The sequence below is a fragment of the Polyodon spathula genome, chromosome 51 (assembly GCF_017654505.1).
Source record: "Polyodon spathula isolate WHYD16114869_AA chromosome 51, ASM1765450v1, whole genome shotgun sequence".
NCBI lineage: Eukaryota > Metazoa > Chordata > Actinopteri > Acipenseriformes > Polyodontidae > Polyodon > Polyodon spathula.
The window spans coordinates 1,865,366-1,885,552 of record NC_054584.1 but is presented as its reverse complement, the minus strand read 5'-3'; the positions used below and the strand labels follow the sequence as shown (position 1 = coordinate 1,885,552).

General features: G+C 45.4%; 1 protein-coding gene across 1 annotated transcript in view; it reads left to right on the top strand.

Annotated features, from left to right (window-relative positions):
* Nucleotides 1-1,057: 1,057 nt before the first annotated feature.
* vps45 (vacuolar protein sorting 45 homolog) overlaps nt 1,058-20,187 on the top strand; it is a 34,987-nt gene continuing 15,857 nt past the window's right edge. Inside the window, exons 1-10 of the mRNA XM_041239051.1 lie at nt 1,058-1,291; nt 6,380-6,514; nt 7,527-7,587; nt 8,819-8,898; nt 8,992-9,060; nt 10,323-10,460; nt 11,042-11,152; nt 11,925-12,059; nt 14,163-14,276; nt 17,062-17,229. Coding sequence (XP_041094985.1) covers nt 1,199-1,291; nt 6,380-6,514; nt 7,527-7,587; nt 8,819-8,898; nt 8,992-9,060; nt 10,323-10,460; nt 11,042-11,152; nt 11,925-12,059; nt 14,163-14,276; nt 17,062-17,229 — 1,104 coding nt within the window. The 5' untranslated portion in view covers nt 1,058-1,198. The remainder of the gene's footprint in view (nt 1,292-6,379; nt 6,515-7,526; nt 7,588-8,818; nt 8,899-8,991; nt 9,061-10,322; nt 10,461-11,041; nt 11,153-11,924; nt 12,060-14,162; nt 14,277-17,061; nt 17,230-20,187) is intronic.

The following is a 20,187-nucleotide window of genomic DNA, read 5'->3' as shown; positions in this document are numbered from 1 at the left end:
ACACTGCCATTCATTACAAACCCCGTTACTATCTTCACAGTTACACTAGAGTTACACCAGCTCCACATTGCTGTGCATTGCAACGTGCTCAAGTAAAGCGGCCAATATGAACGCAACCGGATATAATATTTAATTTGATTTTGTTGCATTCTATTTAATATTGAAATTAATAACAATTGAATTAACAAAAACATATTCTGGATGATTAATGTTGGACCTTAACTATACAGAATAATAATAACAGTTACAACCACACTTAATAGGAAAAACAAACGTTTTGTTCAGTTGTTCTGCTTAGATTTTGGTGTCCGACCAAATTTCTATGAGAGCTTTTAGTTTCTCGCACTGTCCGTGTAATTAGGGTTACAGATTTGCAAAGTGAAAAACTAGGACTTTCTTTGCTCTCTTCACCACTGGCGCTGTATCCTGCAAACCCGTTAAAATAACAGTATATAATACACAATAACAGCTAAACAGCGGGTCTATTTATTAGATGATAACTCATTACTGTCTTTATATTGTCGTCTCAAAACATGTTAAATGTAGAAAAAGCCAGATTTATAAATAGGTCATCTATTAGTATTACAATTGATAAGCACATAATCAGAATGATTATACAAATACTCATAAGATTGGTTATTTTATGTTTGAATGGTGCTGACAGAGCCTAATTACTCTGCTATTATTATCTGGCTGAGCACACGACGCGGGTTTGTACTCGCACGCATCTATACAATAGTAACCAACAAGACTGAGGCGGGGAAAGCATTTAAGACACAAAGAAAAGACAAACATTTTGATAAGCTGAAATATAAAATGACTTTGACAAAATGTTTTTTCCCGGTAGTGCCGTACCGCCAACGATTGTTTTTACCGGTGCAGTACCGGACCTTACCGGCTAACTTTCACCTCTGGAAAGAAAAGTTCATTAAAAGTGCATGCACTTTGCACCCAGGACTGTATTAGAATATATCGGGCTGTGCTTTGCACGGCGTGCAGAGCCTGGCAACGCGTGGGACTACAGATCCCAGCACACCTCGGGAGCTGCGCGGAGTGTGGGACGCTCCTGCGGGGGAGGAGTGACGCGCAGCTGACCTCTTCTTGCTGTCAACAGCGGGCCTGCTTCTAAGTCCATATCTGTTGTAGTGATCGAGCTGTTAAGGGAACCTTTTATTGGGTTTTAAGACGTGAAAACAAAATGAACGTCACGCAGGCGGTGAAGCAGTACGTGTCGAAAATGATCGAAAGCAGCGGGCCGGGGATGAAGGTCCTGGTGATAGATAAAGAGACGGTGAGCCTCGGTGATCGCGTTGCATTGCTGTGAATTAACGCAGGGGTCTGGAGACCATACGCAGCTTGCATTCTCCACGGCGCAATCTGGTGCATCGGTATAGGGTTTTAAAAAAAAAAAAAACCCACTACGTTTTAAGAGCTGACAAATCTGAAAGAGATGGGAAGTTGTCAGGTTAGATGCCCCTGCGCTGTTCCTTCTTCACCCTGCTCTGACAAGGCTTTCCAGCACACCCTGCTGATCTGCTGCAGGAGGGGGGTTCACTGCAGACAGCACAGGCAGTCACCACCGCAGGGCAGGGCAGGGCAGGGCAGGGGGTCGCGGAGGATTCAAAAGCTCTCGGAAACTGCCTGATATGCCTTAGAAGAGTGGCTCTCAAGCCTGGACCTGGGGACCCCCCTGTGCCTGCTGTCACTCCCCCCCAGTTCAGTTTCTTTATTGAACCCTCAAACCAACAATTGGCTTAATCAAAGCTGCTCAATGATTTGAAAGAGATGGAGATTTCAAGTTATGTATGAAATCGAATAGAACTTGAAATCTCCAACTTGTTATAAGTTGAAGAATGGTTTAAAAATGTGATTGACCAAATTGTTCATTGAGTGTTAAGTGTCATTTAAGTAACTGAGAACTGGGAACAAAAGCCAGCAGACACAAGGGGTCCCCAGGACCAGGGCTGGGAACCACTGCTTTAGAAGTGAAGAAAGAGCACTGTTCTTTGTGACTAAAAGCATTGCCGTGTGAATTGTAAAAGATAATCCGAACAATTGGAATATGAACACAGCTGAAGTGAGACGATGTATTTCTTGTGAACTTTTTCATGTATGCAAACATTTGTTTTTAACCCTTTCAGCTGTTTCTATTTATTTTTGTTGTCAAAAGCCATACTCGTGTTTAACATGCTGGAAAATAAACGTGCTGTATGTGTGGCATAGTAATGAGATCATTGAAAGGACATGAAATGGTGTCAATCATGGGGTTTGTTTTGTTGATTTTTAACTGAACAGATTCATGTTTACAGTGGTTGGTTTAGTAGAAATGGACACCCCTTGAACGTGTGTGTAGGTTGCCACAGAATGATCATCTTTGCATTGGAAATTACACATAGTTGTGTAATGTTGTTCATAATGAACAGTACACAGTTTCACTGGAATAATTAGGACAGTGGCTTGCAAAGGATAGCTGCTGTATTGGGCTGTTTCCGAGAGCTTTTGAATCCTCCGCGACCCCCTGCCCTGCCCTGCGGTGGTGACTGCCTGTGCTGTCTGCAGTGAACCCCCCTCCTGCAGCAGATCAGCAGGGTGTGCTGGAAAGCCTTGTCAGAGCAGGGTGAAGAAGGAACAGCGCAGGGGCATCTAACCTGACAAATTCCCATCATTTTCGGCTTTGTCAGCTCTTACTGTCACTTGTTTTTTTTTACTGGAATGCTGAGTTCAAATATCTGTATTCATATGCAATGGAAAGTACATCATTTTTTTTCCATTGTAGGTTTCTCTGTGTAAGTATTAAGTTTGCAACCCATCTTAGTATTTGCAACATCCTCTATTATGAAAGCAAACATTTCCAAGTGTGATCACATTTGAAATGTATTATACACTTATACAGAGACTTCTCATCAACAGACAGTGGATTTGAATTGTCTGTTTACTTATATATGGGAGGGGGCTGTGCAATGATGTGGAAGAATAATAATAATAATAATAATAATAATAATAATAATAATAATAATAATAATAATAATAATAATAATAAAACAAAAAGCTGACAGGAAGAATACTTTGCAAATGCATCAAATAACTGCTGGAAAAATTGATGTGCAATATTAGTATAAAAATATAGAATTGATTGGGCTGTTCCACTGGTCATGTTAAGCTTTGTATGTAGATGAACTAAACCACACATACCAGGAAATAAAGTTAGCACGCAAAACAGTACACAGTGTAAATAATGGTAGAAGTAGAATGGAAGACAAGCTGGACCATAAACGTTTTCTTTTCATGTTTAATGATGCACCTATTTTACAGCCACGTGTTCTGAACAGGTTTTTTATTTTGCATACTCCTGTATAATTGAAATATTATATTGAATTGTCTCCAAGTGCAATCAGGCCTACTGCAGACACACACATAATATTATTACTGGAGAGCAAATATCTGGATAGCAAATAACCTGCACAGCACAGTAATCTGTTATATATACACTGAACAAAAATATAAACGCAACATGCAACAATTTAAAAGATTTTACTGAGTTAGAGTTCATATAAGGAAATCGGTCAATTGAAATAAATTAATTCGGCCCTAATCCATGGATTTCACATGACTGGGAATACAGATGTGCATCTGTCGGTCACAGATACCTTAAAAAAAAAAAAAAAAGTAGGGGCGTGGATCAGAAAACCAGTCAGTATCTGGTGTGACCATTTGCCTCATGCAGCGCGACACATCTCCTTCGCATAGAGTTGATCAGGCTGTTGATTGTGGCCTGTGGAATGTTGTCCCACTCCTCTTCAACGGCTGTGCGAAGTTGCTGGATATTGGCGGGAACTGGAACACCCTGTCGTACACGTCGATCCAGAGCATCCCAAACATGCTCAATGGGTGACATGTCTGGTGAGTATGCAGGCCATGGAAGAGCTGGGACATTTTCAGCTTCCAGGAATTGTGTACAGATCCTTGTGACATGGGGTCGTGTATTATCATGCTGAAACATGAGGTGATGGCAGTGGATGAATGGCACGACAATGGGCTTCAGGATCTCGTCACGGTATCTCTATGCATTCAAATTGCCATTGATAAAATGCAATTATGTTTGTTGTCTGTAGCTTATGCCTGCCCATACCATAACCCCACCGTCACCATGGGGCAGTCTGTTCACAACGTTGTCATCAGCAAACCGCTCGGCCACACGACGCCATACATGCTGTCTGCCATCTGCCTGGTACAGTTGAAACCAGGATTCATCCGTGAAGAGCACACTTCTCCAGCGTGCCAGCGGCCATCGAAGGGGAGCATTTGCCCACTGAAGTTGGTTATGACGCCGAACTGCAGTCAGGTCAAGACCCTGGTGAGGGCGACGAACACGCAGATGAGCTTCCCTGAGACGGTTTCTGACAGTTTGTGCAGAAATTCTTCGGTTGTGCAAACCCACAGTTTCATCAGCTGTCTGAATGGCTGGTCTCGGATGATCCCGCAGGTGAAGAAGCTGGATGTGGAGGTCCTGGGCTGGCGCGGTTGCATGTGGTCTGTGGTTGTGAGGCCGGTTGGACGTACTGCCAAATTCTCTAAAACGACGTTGGAGGCGGCTTATGGTAGAGAAATGAACATTCAATTCTCTGGCAACAGCTCTGGTGGACATTCCTGCAGTCAGCATGCCAATTGCACGCTCCCTCAAAACTTGAGACATCTGTGGCATTGTGTTGTGTGACAAAACTGCACATTTTAGAGTGGCCTTTTATTGTCCCCAGCACAAGGTGCACCTGTGTAATGATCATGCTGTTTAATCAGCTTCTTGATATGCCACACCTGTCAGGTGGATGGATTATCTTGGCAAAGGAGAAATGCTCACTAACAGGGATGTAAAGAAATCTGTGAACAAAATTTGAGAGAAATAAGCTTTTTGTGCGTATGGAAAATTTCTGGGATCTTATTTCTGGGATTTATCTTATACCAGAAGCCCTTACCCAGTGCTTCTTAACTCTTACAGTTGTCACAAAAACACACGTTTCAAGAATCCCAGAATGCCAGCATAGCGCTCAACTTTAAGTTGGGATTGTAACTGTAGGAAACTGTACCCAGGATTTTGAACAGAACAAGAAATGCTTACCTAGTACTGCACTTTGTGTTTTGAAATATGAAAACTGCCACTGAAATTGCTGATTTCAATAAGACGAGCTGTTGTTGAATGCGGTTCTGAAATGAGTGGACTTGCAAGTCTTTTTTCACACAACACTGGATTTTTAATTTGCTGACAGTGAGTCTGAGATTGTGTAAATGTATATACGTAGCTTGTGCAAGCGTGCGTATTTATTAAGGACTCCGATGCATCGTTAATCAATGAAATAGGTTTTATTTAACCCTAAATAAATTCCACTGGCCCATGCAACAACAGTTCAGCCTTGTTTACATTGCCTTCTCGTGTGTCTGTCTATAGTCTAGACCACAACAGCAAAGCGCAGAGTAATGTCCTCTCAAACAACGCAGTAAGTAAACGACTTTACTTTTTGACTAAGCCCCCCCCAAATAAAACATAATAAACGCGCGTTGCTGCTGTACGTTGTTCAGCTTTGTATTTCTGCTTGCATTAGGATAAACAATTGATAAGTCGAATGTTTTTTTATTACAGGTTAGTAGTAGTTGTTATTTTTAAATGCATCCCTTGGTTTGTAATAGAGAGGTACCGCACAGCTGGTCTCCAGCCCGCACTTACACACTCGGCTCAGATATAACTTAACAAGAGACTCAATGAGCGACCGAGCCTTCTGACATTTGACTGGTGAAGTGCGCAGGCGTATTTTCATTGTTATGAAAAAAACTAACCAAGAAAAGCCCAAATATCTTGGTAATTACTTGATCGATTTTGTTGGTTCCACAGAAAGGCCCTCCTCGTTAACAAGTTCTACCAGCCTTACAAAGGGTGTATTTAAACTCGCGGCCGTTCTTTAGTTATTTGAGCGCAAAAAATTGTCTGATTGCCCCGATCGGTTGACCCAATCGGTTTTGAAACGGCCGAGAAAACAAACATACCTCTCAAAATCAGAATCGGAAACAGTGGTTTGAAAGCCGGTTCCAGGAGACCTAGTTTGAGGCAACTTTGCTGAATTAAACCTCAAGTCTCCCCTGGTGTGCTGTGCAGTGAATGGACTGAAACCTATTCTTCTGAAACCAAGTTTCAAGCCACAGAGTGGCTTTGTGTGCCCTCGGCATAAGTGCTCACGCATACAAAAGCCGGTTATTGAAACGTGTTTAACTGCCATCCACCTGTTGTTTTCAATTTTCTCTTTCACTGTAATGTTACGATAACTGACTCTCATTTTGTTAACCGCGAAACTCGGATTGACAATGCTGTTATTTCTGTTTCCTCTCTGTGCAGACCAGCATAGTGAGCATGGTGTACACGCAGTCCGAGATTCTGCAGAAGGAGGTGTACCTCTTCGAGCGCATTGACTCCCAGAGCAGAGAAAACATGAAGCACCTCAAAGCGATCTGCTTCCTACGACCGACCAAGGTGGGGCGTCTGTGCATTGCAGTGCTCCGGAGCACCTGCTGTCCACCTCGCAGCATTACTCATTAACCTCGATACCTTCGTTGCTTTCATATGTTCTATTCACTCATCATGGCTCCTAAATTAGCTGGTGGATTGGGGGTACACTTCTCAACTTGTCCTTGTTTCTGCAGGAGAAAGAGAATGCGAGGATCGCAGTGTATCCAGATCACACTCCCTCCTGCGACAGTGCTGGTGCCCAGCCTGACATGAGGAGGGGCGGGGCGTGCTGGGGAAGCAGGAAACGGGCTGCAGGAGGGAGCGTGATCTAGGTACACTGCGATGTTGAGTGACATTCCCACTGACTACATTATAAAATGGAGGTGTCTTACTTAAAATACTTTTATTCATAATAGTCCCAGTAATGATTAACACCTTCAAGGGGGGGTACAGAATACTTTTGGTAGCCCTACACCAGGGTTAAACTCACTCCAGCGCTGCTGCTGCACCCAGTCCTGGGTTTCAGAACTCACTCTATTTAGACATATTAATGATCTCAACGGGAACCAGGAGTTGCTCAAACACTGGGCTACTAAATCATTTAAAGGACCCCCAGGACTGGCTGCAGCAGCTCCTGATCATTTCAATATTAATAATAACAGACTTCATTGAGGGGAGTTCTGAACCCCAGGACTGGGTGCAGCAGCAGGGCTAGTGTGAGTTTCTAACCCTGCTCAAACTCCTGGCTCCTGATCATTGCAATATTAATAATAATAGACTTCATTGAGGGGGGTTCTGGACTCCAGGACTGGGTGCAGCAGCAGCAGCAGCAGGGCTAGTGTGAGTTTCTAACCCTGCTCAAACTCCCGGCTCCTGATCATTGCAATATTAATAATAATAGACTTCATTGAGGGGGGTTCTGGACTCCAGGACTGGGTGCAGCAGCAGGGCTAGTGTGAGTTTCTAACCCTGTCCTACATCATACTGACAGTTTCTGTTGTTTTGTCCGCCCTCTGCGTACTCCTGTGTTTTTCAGGATAATGTTGAATACTTGATCCAGGAGCTCCGCAGACCGAAATACAGCGTTTACTTCATCTGTGAGTATTCACTTTTATATTGTTATTTATATATTTATTTATTTACTGCACAGGCAGAATGTATTTCCTCTGCTGCTTTGCAGTCTCTTAGTTTGTCTGTGAGAAAGCCGGCCAAGCCCTTTTAAATCTGGGTTAAACCACAGCTGGATTTAAAAAAAAAAAAAAAATTATATAGAGCATTTTAACCCATTAAGTGCCACTGTCCTTGTTTGAGGACCGGCTACTTTGTAATTTTTGGAGCAATAACTAGCATCATCCAGGCCTACCTGTCATCTGTCCTTAACTATTTATAGAACTTACTCGAATTTTGTTAACGGCAAAAGTTAAGTCTAAATGTAACTGTTAATTCTGCAGGTACAGCCCTCAGGTGCTTGTATGATGCCTCACTATAATATAAGCTGAAGTGTAAAAATGAAACATTTCTTGGTGTCTTTTCCTCCCCTCAGTGATGATAATGCTACACTGTTCATGTGCTGAGCTTCATCGCTGGCGTGAAATTCTAACTTGCCTGTCCTCAAAATCTGTGAAGAAATGTTGCTTTAGAAAGTATCAAATTGCATAAATCTGCTGTTTTTCAAAGATTTGGTACTTAATTGGGTAAAGCATCAGGAAAGCACCATTGCATCGAGCACTTCTGTTCAAGGATAATCCCAAGATAACCACAGGCAGGTGAATGTGCTAACAAGGTGCTCCAGAGAATCCTGCTTGGGCTCTCCCAGCGCACTTCCCAGGAAGTGAAGCAGGAACAGATTTCCTGCAAGGCAAGCAAACAGTCTTCAAACCGGAGCAGGGCCGGATGTCATGCTTTCAAATTCAAATCCATGCTCGTTAACATGTGCTTCTTTCAAAACTGCACTATTCAGGGTCGCAATTTGAATTGAAATTTTAGAGACGTAATAGTTGTTGTGATTGTTCAACTGCTTTCGTTTGAAGCCAGTTTAATTGACTCGCAAACAGTGAATTCAATTGTTGTGAGGCGCTCATTTTAACAGAATGCGTGTAATTGATCATTTTGATCAGTGACGTGTTGGAATTCGTTATATGAGAATGGGATTTGGAATTGGGTAATTGAGTTTAATATTGAACTGAAGTGGAATCAGAATTGAAAAACAGGACTTGACCCCCGACCCTGCTCGCGAGGTCTGTGTAGTGATTTGAAATGCACAACAGTTGGGTCTGTGGAAGTGTGTGGTGATGTGCGGCTGATCGAAGTGCCTGTCTCCTGTCTCAGACTTCAGCAATGTGATCAGTAAGAGCGAGGTGAAGGCGCTGGCCGAGGCCGATGAACAGGAGGTGGTGGCAGAGGTGCAGGTAAGGAGCCCTGTCCTGGGGCTGTAACCACACAGTCACAATGCACAGTGCAGAGACCCGCTGCTCAAACCGCCTTCTGCTTCTTCACCCCAGGAGTTCTATGGAGACTTCATTGCAGTGAACCCCCACCTCTTCTCGCTCAATCTCGTCGGATGTGCTCGGGTGAGTTTCAGCTTGGCTACAGCGGCTCTTATTGCAGTTACTCAGATATTGTGTGTGTGCGTGTGCCTGGAAAACCACTCGTCCACTTGTGATTGCATATTTGGTTGCAACCGAACCTGCGCCTGTAGGCTGTGTATGTATTTGTGGCTATAGGCTGTGTATGAATCTGTAGTTATAGGCTGTCTGTGTGACTCTGGGGTTACAGGCTCTCTGTGTGACTCTGGGGTTACAGGCTGTCTGTGTGACTCTGGGGTTACAGGCTCTCTGTGTGACTCTGGGGTTACAGGCTCTCTGTGTGACTCTGGGGTTACAGGCTCTCTGTGTGACTCTGGGGTTACAGGCTCTCTGTGTGACTCTGGGGTTACAGGCTCTCTGTGTGACTCTGGGGTTACAGGCTCTCTGTGTGACTCTGGGGTTACAGGCTCTCTGTGTGACTCTGGGGTTACAGGCTCTCTGTGTGACTCTGGGGTTACAGGCTCTCTGTGTGACTCTGGGGTTACAGGCTCTCTGTGTGACTCTGGGGTTACAGGCTCTCTGTGTGACTCTGGGGTTACAGGCTCTCTGTGTGACTCTGGGGTTACTCTGGGGTTACAGGCTCTCTGTGTGACTCTGGGGTTACAGGCTCTCTGTGTGACTCTGGGGTTACAGGCTCTCTGTGTGACTCTGGGGTTACAGGCTCTCTGTGTGACTCTCTGTGTGACTCTGGGGTTACAGGCTCTCTGTGTGACTCTGGGGTTACAGGCTCTCTGTGTGACTCTGGGGTTACAGGCTCTCTGTGTGACTCTGGGGTTACAGGCTCTCTGTGTGACTCTGGGGTTACAGGCTCTCTGTGTGACTCTGGGGTTACAGGCTCTCTGTGTGACTCTGGGGTTACAGGCTCTCTGTGTGACTCTGGGGTTACAGGCTCTCTGTGTGACTCTGGGGTTACAGGCTCTCTGTGTGACTCTGGGGTTACAGGCTCTCTGTGTGACTCTGGGGTTACAGGCTCTCTGTGTGACTCTGGGGTTACAGGCTCTCTGTGTGACTCTGGGGTTACAGGCTCTCTGTGTGACTCTGGGGTTACAGGCTCTCTGTGTGACTCTGGGGTTACAGGCTGTCTGTGTGACTCTGGGGTTACAGGCTCTCTGTATGCTCCTTTGCATTGTGTATGCTGTGCTAATGTACTTTTCTGTGATGCTGATGACTGTAATTGGTACTTGGAGCCCTGGCAGGGTGATGTCACTTGTGTGTGTAGCGTTTGTTTGTGTTTGTGTTCCCTGCAGGGTCGAGCCTGGGACCCTGCTCTCCTCTCTCGCACCACCCACGGGCTGACCTCCGTGCTGCTGGCTCTCAAGAAGTGCCCAATGATCCGCTACCAGCACTCCTCTGACATGGCCAAGAGACTGGCCGAGAGCGTCAAGGTACTGTGACAGAGACCCAGACAGGCAGAGGTACAGACACATACATACAGACAGAGACAGAGAGAGACACAGACAGAGAGAGATGCACACACATAGACATAAACAGACACACACGTATAGACAGAGAGACACAGACAGAGAGACAGACAAGGTAGAGACATAGACCCACAGACACATACACACAGACGGAGAGACACCCAGACGCGATGGTCTTATAAAAGCTTCCCAGAGTAAAAGCACAGCAAAGTTTAATAAAGCACAGTGAAAGCATGGTAAAGCATAGGCAGGCATTGTAAAGCACAGAGAGGTAAAGCATGTTGATAAGCAAGGCAAACCAGTGTAAACTATGGTAAATGCATAGTATAACCATGGGAAAAGCATGGGGGAAAACTGCTGAAATACTATGGTAGACTTTTATAAAATAAAATGTAACTTTAGATTTTGTCACTGAATTTGCACTGAAGTTTATTTTCTAGTATTTCTGTAGTAACCACGGTGGAGTGTTCTGATTGTGCATGAATCTGGTGCTGCTGTAGCCTGGCTGGAGAAAGGCAGCAATGCTTCGTTTCGTTCGTTTGCAGCAAATCATCACCAAGGAGTACGAGCTCTTTGATTTCCGCAAGACGGAGGTGCCTCCTCTGCTCCTGATTGTGGACCGCAGTGATGATGCCGTCACCCCGTTATTGAACCAGGTGAGACACCCCCTTACTGAACCAGGCGAGGCGCCCCCTTACTGAACCAGGCGAGGCACCCCCTTACTGAATCAGGCGAGGCACCCCCTTACTGAACCAGGCGAGACACCCCCTTACTGAACCAGGCGAGGCACCCCCTTACTGAACCAGGCGAGGCACCCCCTTACTGAACCAGGCGAGGCACCCCCTTACTGAACCAGGCGAGGCACCCCCTTACTGAACCAGGCGAGGCACCCCCTTACTGAACCAGGCGAGGCTTCCTCTGGGACCCGACTGCCCTCTCCGTGCCCTCATTAGGACAGGCATCCCCAGAGGCTCCTGCAGTGATGATGCCGTCACCCCCTTACTGAACTAGTAAAATCATGCAAGAGTGGATCGAATCCCGGCCATGCCAAGGTGAAGATCGCTTCTTGAAGATCTCTCACCTCTTGGATCAGATACCAGTGTTAGAAACACTAGCCCTGCTACATCCGGTCCTGGCTTTCAGAACGCACCTTGTTGAGGTAGATTATTGAAATGACCTAGGGCCAGGAATGTGATCAATCTGACCCCTGCTAAACCTGCTCTGAACTGATCACATGATGCACCATCTGGAGGTTTACAATTAGGAGTTGTTTAAGCAGCTCCAATTTATTTAGAATTATTATGTGATTGTTGTATACTTAACTCTGAAAGTCAGGACTGAGTACAGGACTAGTGTGAGTTTCTAATTCTGGGTGCTTGTAGCCGATCTCCTCACTGTGTTGTGACTGTGCTGCTTTGCGCCCTCTAGTGGACGTACCAGGCGATGGTCCACGAGCTGCTGGGCCTGAACAACAACCGGATCGACCTGTCCGGAGTCCCGGGGGTCAGCAAGGAGCTGCGCGAGGTGGTGCTGAGTGCAGAGAGTGACGACTTCTACGCCAATGTAGGTGCCCTCAGATCCTGGCTGCAACACACACCTGTACCCCACACTAGACACCCCGATCCCTGCTGTAACACACACCTGTACCCCACACCAGAGACACCCCGATCCCTGCTGTAACACACACCTGTACCCCACACCAGAGACACCCCGATCCCTGCTGTAACACACACCTGTACCCCACACCAGAGACCACACCAGAGACACCCCGATCCCTGCTGTAACACACACCTGTACCCCACACCAGAGACACCCCGATCCCTGCTGTAACACACACCTGTACCTGCGACACCAGAGACACCCCGATCCCTGCTGTAACACACACCTGTACCCCACACCAGAGACACCCCGATCCCTGCTGTAACACACACCTGTACCTGCGACACCAGAGACACCCCGATCCCTGCTGTAACACACACCTGTACCTGCGACACCAGAGACACCCCGATCCCTGCTGTAACACACACCTGTACCCCACACCAGAGACACCCCGATCCCTGCTGTAACACACACCTGTACCCCACACCAGAGACACCCCGATCCCTGCTGTAACACACACCTGTACCTGCGACACCAGAGACACCCCGATCCCTGCTGTAACACACACCTGTACCTCCGACACCAGAGACACCCCGATCCCTGCTGTAACACACACCTGTACCCCACACCAGAGACACCCCGATCCCTGCTGTAACACACACCTGTACCTCCGACACCAGAGACACCCCGATCCCTGCTGTAACACACACCTGTACCTCCGACACCAGAGACACCCCGATCCCTGCTGTAACACACACCTGTACCCCACACCAGAGACACCCCGATCCCTGCTGTAACACACACCTGTACCCCACACCAGAGACACCCCGATCCCTGCTGTAACACACACCTGTACCCCACACCAGAGACACCCCGATCCCTGCTGTAACACACACCTGTACCCCACACCAGAGACACCCCGATCCCTGCTGTAACACACACCTGTACCTGCGACACCAGAGACACCCCGATCCCTGCTGTAACACACACCTGTACCTGCGACACCAGAGACACCCCGATCCCTGCTGTAACACACACCTGTACCCCACACAGAGACACCCCGATCCCTGCTGTAACACACACCTGTACCCCACACCAGAGACACCCCGATCCCTGCTGTAACACACACCTGTACCCCACACCAGAGACACCCCGATCCCTGCTGTAACACACACCTGTACCTGCGACACCAGAGACACCCCGATCCCTGCTGTAACACACACCTGTACCTGCGACACCAGAGACACCCCGATCCCTGCTGTAACACACACCTGTACCTGCGACACCAGAGACACCCCGATCCCTGCTGTAACACACACCTGTACCTGCGACACCAGAGACACCCCGATCCCTGCTGTAACACACACCTGTACCTGCGACACCAGAGACACCCCGATCCCTGCTGTAACACACACCTGTACCTGCGAGAGACACCCCCGATCCCTGCTGTAACACACACCTGTACCCCACACCAGAGACACCCCGATCCCTGCTGTAACACACACCTGTACCTGCGACACCAGAGACACCCCGATCCCTGCTGTAACACACACCTGTACCCCACACCAGAGACACCCCGATCCCTGCTGTAACACACACCTGTACCCCACACCAGAAACATCCAAACTTTTTTTAACCCTTTACACCCGTACCCCACACCAGAGACACCCCGATCCCCGCTGTAACACACACCTGTACCTCCGACACCAGAGACACCCCGATCCCTGCTGTAACACACACCTGTACCTGCGACACCAGAGACACCCCGATCCCTGCTGTAACACACACCTGTACCCCACACCAGAGACACCCCGATCCCCGCTGTAACACACACCCGTACCTCCGACACCAGAGACACCTCCAGGTACACAAGGAAGTGAGCAGCTGTTCAAATGGCTTCTTCTTAAAACACATTTGAAAGTGACTTGAGTATTTTTAAAAGCTATTCCTTGCTCGTAGCCTCCGAACGTTCGTATAAAAATGACCTCAATTCCCACATTTGTAAGCCTTACGAAATGTGTTCAGTTTTGCAGCGCTGAACGGAGAATCTCCTTCACTTTCTTCCAGAACTTGTACCTGAATTTCGGGGAAATCGGCACCAACATTAAGAACCTGATGGAGGACTTTCAGAAGAAGAAACCCAAAGGACAGCAGAAGCTGGAGTCCATCGCAGACATGAAGGTGAGAGCCAGGAAATCAGATCTCCAAACGCATCACAGACAAAATTGCAATTAGCAGTATTCTGTTCAAATGAGCGTCTCACAGACAGTGGAAACACTTTATTTACATTGAAATCTCTGTTTGTTAGCCAGTTAAGATTGGCTTAAAACGAAAGCAGTTGAACACTCACAACAATTATTAATGTCTCTAAAATATCAATTCCAATTCCTTTTGAAGGAACAGGAATTGGGAATTGGGAATTGGGAATTGATTTTAAAAAGGATTTGGAAATGGAATTGGAATTGAAGAAGCAGGACTTGACCCCAAGTTGTGAAACTCTGGACTGGGCTCAAGGCTGCTGTAAGCCTCCACGCTGTTGCCTGTCTGAATCAGGTTGTGCTCAGACTGAAGCAGAACTATAAAATTCATAGAAAATAAAAGAGCAGGGGAGAGTAATAGAACAGTGTGATGCAGCGCTGTTGCATATTGCAGTCTAGAATACTGAATAGAGCTGCATTCAATGTGAGATTACCAGGTTTTAGCCTCACTGTTCCCCAGTCCCCAGTCCTGCTTATTAGGTTGCTGTACAGACTGAATGTTGGGCTGGCTCACATACTTTCCATTGTCTCAGACCTCAGCAAAGTGAATTGAACATAGTCATCCATAAGGTGGCAGCACAGACACATCAATTGCAAGGTCAGCCAGTGTGCGGGGTGCGGGGGGTCCAGACAGCATTGTGTAATCAGCCATAGTGGCGTCTCTTTGAACGGGGTTACAGCTAATGAATTGTACTTGCATATGCCATGTAGGTCTTGCTTGTGCAGATTTGAAAGAAGCACGTGCATTTCAAATATAAAAACACAGCGCTGGTCTGCTTGCCTGGCTGGTCATCAGGAAGGTGAACTGACCTCAGGAAGCACAAGTGGACCAGTCCCCTAAAGCTTTCTTTAACCCTGTGCCGCTGTTTGTTTTTTTAATAACCCTCGTTTTTTATAAACTGTACGTTTCAAACCCGCGTTGTGTACAATAGGCAAGATCTTTGGGGTTATTTCATTAAACCTCAGAATGGAGTGAGGTAACCAGTGGAGTACCACAGGGATCAGTATTAGGTCCTCTGCTATTCCTAATCTACATTAATGACTTAGATTCTGGTATAGTAAGCACACTTGTTAAATTTGCAGATGACACAAAAATAGGAGGCGTGGCAAACACTGCTGCAACAGCAAAGGTCATTCAAAATGATGTAGACAAGATTCAGAACTGGGCAGACACATGGCAAATTACGTTTAATAGAGAAAAGTGTATATAAAAATGTACATTATAAATACCATATGGGAGATACTGATATTGGAGAAGGAATCTATGAAAAAGACCTAGGAGTTTTTGTTGATTCAGAAATGCTTCATCTAGACAATGTGGGGAAGCTATAAAAAAAGGCCAACAAGATGCTCGGATACATTGTGAAAAGTGTTGAATTTAAATCAAGGGAAGTAATGTTAAAACTTTACAATGCACTAGTAAGACCTCATCTTGAATATTGTGTTCATTTCTGGTCACCTTGCAATAAAAAAGATATTGCTGCTCTAGAAAGAGTGCAAAGAAGAGCGACCAGAATTATTCTGGGTTTAAAAAGCATGTCATGCAGCCAGGCTAAAATAATTGAATCTATTCAGTCTTGAACAAAGAAGACTACGCGATGACCTGATTCAAGCATTCAAAATTCTAAAAGGTATTGACAATGTCGACCCAAGGGACTTTTTTCGACCTGAAAAAAAGAAACAAGGACCAGGGGTCACAAATGGAGATTAAATAAAGGGGCATTCAGAACAGAAAATAGGAGGCACTTTTTTACACAGAGAATCGTGAGGGTCTGGAATCAACTCCCCAGTAATGCTGTTGAAGCTGACACCCTGGGATCCTTCAAGAAGCTGCTTGATGAGATTCTGGGATCAATAAGCTACTAACAACCAAACGAGCAAGATGGGCCGAATGGCCTCCTCTCGTTTGTAAACTTTCTTATGTTCTTATTAGCTAGAGATGATTTAAGAAGTGGCAGTTAGCCAGCAGACTACTTTACCAGCATATCTGCAAACTCTACAGCTACGGACAAACGTTTTGCATCGCCTACAATCTTAGGATTGAGACATTCATTTAAAAAATTTGGGTTGCACATTGGCAGAGAGTGATGGGCACTTAAAAAATAAAATCTATACAGGGTTTCTACAGTCTGCAATTAATGTGGGAGGAGGGCATTGTAACAACCCATGAAAGGAGGTCCATTAAAATGAATGACGTCTTATTTGAATAGAGCGATGTGCATTTTGAATGCACCCTGTGCTGGATAGATTGGGAAGGGGAGTGCAGTCTGTATTGATTACAGTCCCTCCTCTGTCTCTGTGTTCATTTAGTGGTGCATTTGAGCAACCGTTCAAGCTTTGATAAATGGTCCTGTGACATTTGTAGTGTTAGTGTACTGACGCCACCTGGATGTATTTTGCTTAAAATTAATGTGTCTCAAATAAAAAGTATGAGATTGTTGTCATCATTGTGAAGTGCATGGGGAATACCTGCAATGATTCTGCTCCTAGATCTGTAATATCATCACAATCTGTAAAGTGAAGGAAATAAGACTCCCATTGCATAGCAGTTTGATCTGTTCCTGGTTTCACTATGAGTTTAATAAGACATACCTGAGCTTGTTACCTGTACACTGTGGCTAATCAAGCTGTGGCTAATTCCATCCCTGGTGTATATTGACCCTGCTCCTCTCTCTTTGTCTCTGTGTCTGTGTCTCTGTCCTGGGCAGGCGTTTGTGGATAACTACCCTCAGTTTAAGAAGATGTCGGGGACGGTGTCCAAGCACGTGACGGTGGTGGGGGAGCTGTCCCGGCTGGTCAGCGAGCGCAGCCTGATGGAGGTGTCTGAGCTGGAGCAGGAGCTGGCCTGCCAGAGTGACCACTCCAGTGCACAGCAGGTAGGAGCAGCAGGGCAGACGAGCATGGCAGGGTCTCAGGGAGAAGGGCAGACGAGCACGACAGGGAGCAGGGCTGATAAGCAGGGCAGGGAGAAGGGCAGATGAGCAGGGAGCAGGGCAGACGAGCAGGGCAGGGAGCAGGGCAGACGAGCAGGGCAGGGAGCAGGGCAGATGAGCAGGGCAGGGAGCAGGGCAGGGGAGGGAGCAGGTCAGATGAGCAGGGCAGGGAGAATGGCAGACGAGCAGGGCAGATGAGCAGGGAGCAAGCAGACGAGCAGGGCAGGGGGCAGGGCAGACAAGCAGGGAGGAGGGCAGACAAGCAGGACGGGGAGTAATTTTGAATTTACTGCAGCCATGTATGTTACTGACACACAAAACTACTGTGTGAAATCAACTCTTTCCCCTTCCCTCTGCCTTGATCAATCAGCCCTGTCACCGCCCTCTGCCCTGCTCAGTGAGTGTCCTTCCTATAGTGTTGCTTCAGTGAGGGCTCCTCAGTGCTGCTGAATCGATGGAGGGGGTCAGGGTTCTGGAGACAGGGAGGCAGTCTCATTGTATGTTTGTATTGATTGGGATGCAGTGCAGGCATTAGGAGCTAATGGGCTAGCCCTGCGAGTCCTTGGCTCAGTTTATCAGCCTTGACTGTTTTATATGGCAGCTGGGATGAGCCGTTCACTTTACTGTACATTCCAGGTCTCTGTCAGAATTGATTTTACACTGCCATGTTTAAAGTGCAGTCTTCTTATCCCCAGCAGATCTATAATACAGACGATGCACAGTCTTCCTTATACCTGCTGAAGCGTTTGTCATGAGACTTGGTATTAACATTGTTTTAGCTTCAGCTATTGAGAGGATCAGCTTCTGGGTATTTATAGCTATGGCCAAAAGTTTTGCATCACCTAGAATTTTGACTGCAAAGCGGTCTATAATTTTTTTTTTTTTTTTTTTTTTTTTAACCTCATAGTCAAAGAAATGACAAAATGATATGTCTACCACCACAATAGTAGCACGGTATTTCATGTTAGATTTCGAAGTGTCACGTATTTACCAGTTGTTCGCAAAGCGTATGGAAATCTGCAAAGCAGCAGGTTTCATTCGACTTTACGACGCAAAATTAGTTAATTCTATGAGGTGATCCAAAACTTTTGACAATATCTGTACTGCCTCACGCTTTGTAAGAGATGCACGCATTATGGCACACGTTTGTTTGCTTTGATTTGAATGGTATTTTTTTATTAGTTAACTAAAGGGTCTTTTAGATTGGAGTTTTGCCTGCAGGCCCAAAATGCAGTATTCAGTGTGGAAGCTGTTTCAGTGTTAATGTAACTACCACACGGGGATATTTGCAGAACTAGTCTCTTGCCACATTTTTCTGTTTTTCCATGAGTATTGAATCCTATGCAGGTCCACTTGTGTATTTTTGCTCATGGTAAGGTCCTGACTTTGAATGCATTTTATAATGTGATCTTGTAACAGCTTCAGCCTTCACTGTGCTGTTGAGCAATGTGAGATGTGGTTAATATTATTTAAATGTTGTTTAAAGATGTGTTTATATGGGTTTTTATTTTTAGTATGTTTCTAACTGTGTATGGTAACAAAGAGAGCCCACGTCTCTAAAGAAAGTGGCTAAACGAAGCCTTTCAATATATGTTGCTTCAGCCGTTTAACAAGCACACGTCAGAAAATAAAAATACTGCTTTCAAGATTTGAAAATGTATGTGTTTAAATGATACTGCTTTTTTCACAAGCAAACCCGCAACCAAGCTGTTACCATGTAGTTACAGCAACGCTAAAACTGAATTATAATAATCCTAATTAGGGATGTAGTGGATTGCACGAAAATAAAAAAAAAACCCTATTTGAATAGAATATTATATATTCCAGTACTCAAAACCCTTATACATTAGCTACCAGTAGAACGTTAACAGTTCCTCTGTAATGGCTGTACACAGCAGCTTCTGCAGCTGTTGCTAGCCAGTCGTGAAACAGCTTCCGGGAGCATGGCACTGGCAAACTTTGAATGTGTGAACCAAAATAAAAAATGGATATAGCAAGTGCTGTGAGAGGTAATCCAAACGTGGGTAACGTCGAAATTAGAAAGGGAATTTAACGTTATGATGAATACCAAGACGTACTAAATATTTAGCGGAACAACCCAGTGGCTAATAAGAAAAGGCAAGACACTTGCAGTTGGAAAGGAGTTATTTTTTGGACTGGACTGCAGTTCAGTGTAAAACATCTACTGTCGGCTTTCTGTGAGTGGATGTAGTGACGGCAGCCTTTGCACTGCCCATTAAAAGCACAGCCAGGGATCCTTGTTTTGAATTATTTACAGGTTATTGAATAAACAAAGTAACTTGACTTGGATTCATCTGATGACAGTACTTGATGGCTAGTTGTGATTAGTAATGTTAAACTATTGTAATGTTGAAATGTATTTTCTATTGTTTTGGCCAGGCTACAATATTTGCACTAATAAGATTATGTTATAAATATTATTTGTTAGAATTAAACAGATGTAGAATGTTTAGGTTGCTATATGATAGGTGTTATTTTATTCTGCATACACTTCAGCAAAGATTATTCTTCTGTGGTTTGTGCAATATTATTCTACTGTTGCTTTAATTGGAAGAGATACATGACGTTGCTGTTCATTGAGTTCTGTATTTTAATTCAGTAAACAAAAGGAAAAACTTGTGCTTAAGGAAGAAGGGTCTTGAACGAAGAAATCTCATCTTGTATATTGTTTGTAAGCTTTGTGAACCTGGCTAAACTTTACCGGCATACGCTGTTCTGTCTGCTTGCGCACACGCATTTGCCTTTTACTGTTGGTAGCGTAAGGGACCAGAGTTCGGGGAATCGAATACATAAAAATGTTGCACCCTGTATATTCAAATAGGAAACTATTTGAAATTCCCATTCCTAATCCTAATAATAAACACTATTAAAACAATACTC